The sequence below is a fragment of the Stylophora pistillata genome, chromosome 13 (assembly GCF_964205215.1).
Source record: "Stylophora pistillata chromosome 13, jaStyPist1.2, whole genome shotgun sequence".
In the NCBI taxonomy this organism is placed as follows: domain Eukaryota; kingdom Metazoa; phylum Cnidaria; class Anthozoa; order Scleractinia; family Pocilloporidae; genus Stylophora; species Stylophora pistillata.
Window position 1 is genome coordinate 15,444,115 of NC_142531.1, and position 5,515 is coordinate 15,449,629.

At 39.2% G+C, this 5,515-nt stretch overlaps 1 protein-coding gene across 1 annotated transcript; it reads left to right on the forward strand.

The window, feature by feature from the left end:
* Positions 1 to 29: 29 nt before the first annotated feature.
* Positions 30 to 1,836, forward strand: LOC148717820 (uncharacterized). The gene has a single exon (XM_088742555.1). The coding sequence runs from the start codon at positions 511 to 513 to the stop codon at positions 1,681 to 1,683; it is 1,173 nt and encodes a 390-aa protein (XP_088598681.1). The 5' UTR covers positions 30 to 510; the 3' UTR covers positions 1,684 to 1,836.
* Positions 1,837 to 5,515: the final 3,679 nt, after the last annotated feature.

The window sequence follows — 5,515 nt, forward strand, 5'->3', positions numbered from 1 at the left end:
AGGCTTGTGTTCTGCTACAGAAAGCCAATTGCACATCAATGAGTTAGAATTGAAGGCAATTCACTTCGCCTTGCAAGCATTTGGTAAAATGCTAAATAATAAGCATGTCAAAATACTTTGTGACAACTCAACAGCTGTAACATATATTAATGCTATGGGTGGAACAAAATCTCCAAGTTGCAATCAAGTGACATATGGGATTGGTGTGTAAATAACAACACCTGGTTAACAGCAACTCACATTGCTGGAGTAGAAAACACTGAGGCTGACAAAGAGTCCCGCTTATTTAATGACCGCACTGAATGGGCCTTAAAAAAGGGAGATCTCTACACAAATAACTACCCCTTGGGGCATCCCAGAAATTGATCTATTCGCAAGTAGACTTAATACACAGCTCCCCAGGTTTGTCTCTTGGAAACCTGACCCAGCCTCTTGTTTTGTGGATGCATTTACTATTAGCTGGGATTCCTTGTATTTTTATGCTTTTCCACCTTTTTGTCAAATTCACAGATGTTTACAAAAAATTTTGGAGGATCAAGTACCACAGGGAATCATGATCTTACCATTTTGGCCCACTCAAGTTTGGTGGCCACAACTTCTGAGAATGATAATTGCAATTCCCTTTGTGTTGCCAAAGCACCAGGACCTACTTTCACTGTCGCATTCTCCCCAGAAGTTTCACCCCTTGAGAAAGAAGTTGACTATGCTGGCATGTCTCCTGTCTGGCAGTCCATCCAGGATCAGGGTATTTCACAAGCACCTGAAAAGCTCATCATGGCTTTATGGCGAAATGGAACAAAGAAACAACACAGTACCTACATCAAGAAATGGCAAAACTTTTCTGTTCAGAGGCAAATCGATCACACTCAACCATCTGTAGTGCCTGTGCTTGATTTTCTCACTGTGCTATATCAACAAGGCCTTACATACAATGCCATCAACACTGCCAGAAGTGCTTTGTCTAGCTATGTTACTTTAGAGGATGGGACATGTGTAGGAAAACACCCATTAGTGTCCAGGCTGATGAAAGGCATTTTTCAAGAAAAACCTCCAAGACCAAAATACACAGAAATTTGGGATGTGTCAATTGTCCTGGAATATCTCCAGTCTCTATCCCCTGTGGACACATTGTCATTAAAGGAACTGACACTGAAACTCGTGTTAATTTTATTAGTTTCTGGCCAAAGAGGTCAGACAGTACATATGTTGAATATTGACTGCATGTCTTTTTCAAATAATTGCTACACCTTCCAGCTTGTGGGACACCTGAAGCAAAGTAGACCAGGAGTTAACAACCCACTTGTTAAACTTACAGCTTTTGAGGATAAAACGCTATGTGTTGTATCTACGTTAAAAGAGTACTTAACAAGAACACAAAACTTAAGAGGCTCAGAAGGCCAATTGTTTGTTAGTTATCAAAAACCTTTCAGGAAAGTTAGTAGAGATACTATAAGCCGGTGGGTGAAGAATGTTCTCACTGACTCTGGAATTGACACTTCCAGATTTAAATCACACAGCACAAGGGCTGCCAGTACATCTGCAGCCAACAATGCCTCAGTAAGTCTTGATGACATTCTGCAAACAGCTGGGTGGTGCTCTGAGTCAACGTTTGCCAAGTATTACAAAAAACCTATTGTTAAAGAGAACATGTTTGCTGACAGGGTACTCAGCACTGTGAAGTAACACGTGTAAAATAAAAGTTTTGCCATGACAATGCTTAATGTTCGTGTTGCTTCAAAATCTCATGTGATCTTACAGCACGATAACGAGGTAGAATAGTAAAATTAAACGAGACTTACCTGTAAGTTGAAGTTTGATTGAGATTCTACCGAGTTATAAAGTACTGGGAGATTACATGCCCTCCCACCCACCCTAATGTAGTGTGGTGCCTTGAATCACTCACATTAAGTTTTTTAAAGACTGAGTTGGCGCATGCGCTTGCTATCTCATGTAATCTCCCAGCACTTTATAACTCGGTAGAATCTCAATCAAACTTCAACTTACAGGTAAGTCTCGTTTAATTTTACTATTTCATGGGCATATGGTATTTCGAGGACTGGACTGGACTAGTAAAACGAGGACTAGAAGAACGCGGACTACTAAAACGAGGACTAGTAAAACGCGGACTTGACAACAACAAAAAATAATTCCATACGAAGGCGATCACAAGCCTTAGTGGCGAGCCAATTCAGTGAGTGACAATCCCTTTTTAACCTTTAAGCTACAAATGGGTTTGACATGCGCCAGATACAAACGATTTTAAAATTTTAGGCTAACAAAGAAAGAATTTTATTCAGCAGCAGTTCAAAATCTTAAAATACACTTTCGTCGTAAAACTCGATTTTTCTCTTACATTAAAAATTGTTTATTTCGCCGTAAATTTCACGGCAGAAACGCAGGAATTCGATGAATAAAAGTCGCATTAAATCTCCTTGTGTCTAGGTAGAAAGAATCTCATTGACTTCAGCTTTTCGGTGGAAGAAACACCGATTTACACACGCCATTACAGAAAACAAACAAGCAGACTGACAACTCCAAAACACCTATTTGCATTCACTTACAATTTGACTTTCCGTGACATTTTAAAACGGAACAGAGGTAAATCTTCGAAGATTAATCGTTGTTGGAAATAAAAAATACTTTCCGTAAGATCTCTTTTTTCTCTTTACGAGAAAATCGTCGCATGATCAGTTAACTCGTGTGTGTTTGTCACACCAGTACTGCTGTTTCTTCAAGAGCGTATGCTTCTTTCCTCTGTAAATGACAGGTGTCACATCGTGACAGTTACTTTTCAAAAAAATGTTTGAAAATTTGTTCGGAAGCCTTTTAACTACCTCTACAAATAAAAATGTTTCGGCGAAAGTTTTCTCTTTAATTTGAAGAATCTGAATGATTTAGAGCTACAATTACGATTTTAATTACGGGAATATCCTCCTTGAACTTAACAATTTGATAGCGAGTGAGTTATAAAGAAAACAAATGTTATTCAAATTTAATTTGAATAACCCGAATGATTTAGGGCTACAATTACGAGTTTAATTACGGCAATAGCCTCCTTGAACTTAACAATTTGATTGCGAGTGAGTTATAAAGAAAACAAATGTTATTTAAATTGAAGAGAAAACTTTCGCCGAGAGATTTTTATTTGTAAAGGTAGTTAAAGGGCTTCCGAACAAATTTTCAAACATATTTTGGAAAAGTAACTGTCACGATGTGACACCTGTCAATTGAAGCATACGCTTTTGAAGAAACAGCAGTACTTGTGTGACAAACACACACGAGTTAACTGATCATGCGACGATTTTCTCGTAAAGAGAAAAACAGAGATCTTACGAAAAGTATTTTTTATTTCCAACGACGATTAATCTTCGAAGATTTCCCTCTGTTCCGTTTTAAAATGTCACGGAAAGTCAAATTGTAAGTGAATGCAAATATGTGTTTTGGAGTCGTCAGTCTGCTTGTTTGTTTTCTGTAACGGCATGTGTAAATCGGTTATTCTTCCACCGAAAAGCTGAAGTCAATAAGACTCTTTCTACCTAGACACAAGGAGATTTAATGCGACTTTTATTCATCGAATTCCTGCGTTTCTGCTGTGAAATTTACGACGAAAGTGTATTTTAGGACTGTTTGAACTGGTGCTGAATAAAATTCTTTCTTAGCCTAAACTTATAAATTCGTTTGTATCTGGTGCATGTCAAACCCATGTGTAGCTTAAAGGCCAAACAGGGATTGTCACTCACTAAATTGGCTCGCCATTAAGTCTTGTGATCACCTTCGTATGAAATTGTTTTTGTGTTGTTGTTGTTGTTGTTAAGTCCGCGTTTTACTAGTCCGCGTTTTACTAGTCCGCGTTTTACTAGTCCTCGTTTTACTAGTCCGCGTATTACTAGTCTGCGTTTTACTAGTCCGCGCTTTACTAGTCCTCATTTTACTAGTCCGCGTTTTACTAGTCCGCGTTTTACTAGTCCAGTCCAGTGCAGTCCGTGAAATACCATGTGCCAATTTCAAGTGAATATCAATTACAGCATACCTGCAAGTTTGTCAGTCTTCTGTCCAGCATTAGACTTAGTTCCGAAAAATCTCCTCCTTGTGTTGTTCTTGGCTGAAAGTCGAGTATAACTCGGTTAATTCTTTAACGTGTCACCTTCTAATGCCTTGGCCATGTTTAGTGAGTATGCGGCTATTTCCCCACATATGAATTCCTTAGTACCATTCCGCTGACATAAAAATGCTGATCCACCGCGCAATCCCGCATCATCCCGCACTATTTGTATAGGTAATCGCATGGGGCCGAGTAAAATTAAGGATTAATATCACACGTGTTTTCGGAAGTTGCTGAAATTGCCCGAGTCGCGCAGTATTGTCGTAATATGCTTCATCACTAGAGGGTAATATAAAGAATCGTTACATGCAGAAAATTAGAAAAATCGGCATCGATCCAGCTACTATTCCAGACGAAGAGCTTAATCCTAAGTGTTTACCGCCAATAGACCGGTTCACGCTCTTGAGTGCATGCTGGGTAATTAGGGCAAGCAAATCCAAAATGGCGGATACGAACAACACTCTTTTGCTCGATCTGAATACTTATAGTTCAATATAGAAGTCACAGCTACATTTTGAGCTCTTTATGTTATTGCCATCTCGCTCAAAAGTCGTTGACAGTTCAATATCCCAACAACACGATCATGGCCACGCACCTCGAAGATTTTTTGGAACTTTCATGTGGGGAATTGCAGTTTTATCTTAAACAGCGAGGTTTGCCCTCTGGAGGGACACACTCGGATCTTGCTGCTCGTGCTTTGGTAGCTTTTGAACATAAAACGCCTATTCGAGATTCGGCCGAAAGCCAAGCCAAGTCACTACAAAATGAACATGTAGAACTACTACGCACATGCGGTATAAAGGATCCGTTATCCATGGTCGATTGGGAGGACTGTGTAACAAAGTGGCCGCATACAAACATTGGTCAAATATTCTCGTTTATACTTGGAAAAAAAGCTTTCGACACTGACTATATTGGTCAATATAAAATCAGAAAAGCGTATTCATACTTTAAAAGTGGTTTTGTGCACACTGTATACTCAAAAACAATTCATGGACAAGACAAAGTTCTGTTGTTTGCATCTGTCACTCCATCTCAAAGAATTCGCGAAGAACCTCATAAAGTGTGGATAATTTGTAAATCTCCCGGTGAAATTCTTGGGGCATATTGTAGCTGTACAGCTGGATACAGTCAGTGCTGTAATCATGTCATAGCCCTTTTATATAAAGTTGAGTTTGCCAACCAGAAAGGTTTCACAGATCCTTCCTGCACAGATAAGGCATGTGTGTGGAATAATACTAGCAAGAAAGACATCCAACCCATGAAATTAAAGGACATGGTGTTCCAAAGCCACAAGGTAGTCAAAGAAAACCCAAGTTATGCTATTAATAGCAAGGAAAAACAGAACTTTGATCCTCGGCCAGAATCCTTGAGGGTTGTTACCGAAGAAAGCAAGCAAAAGTTTCTAGCTTC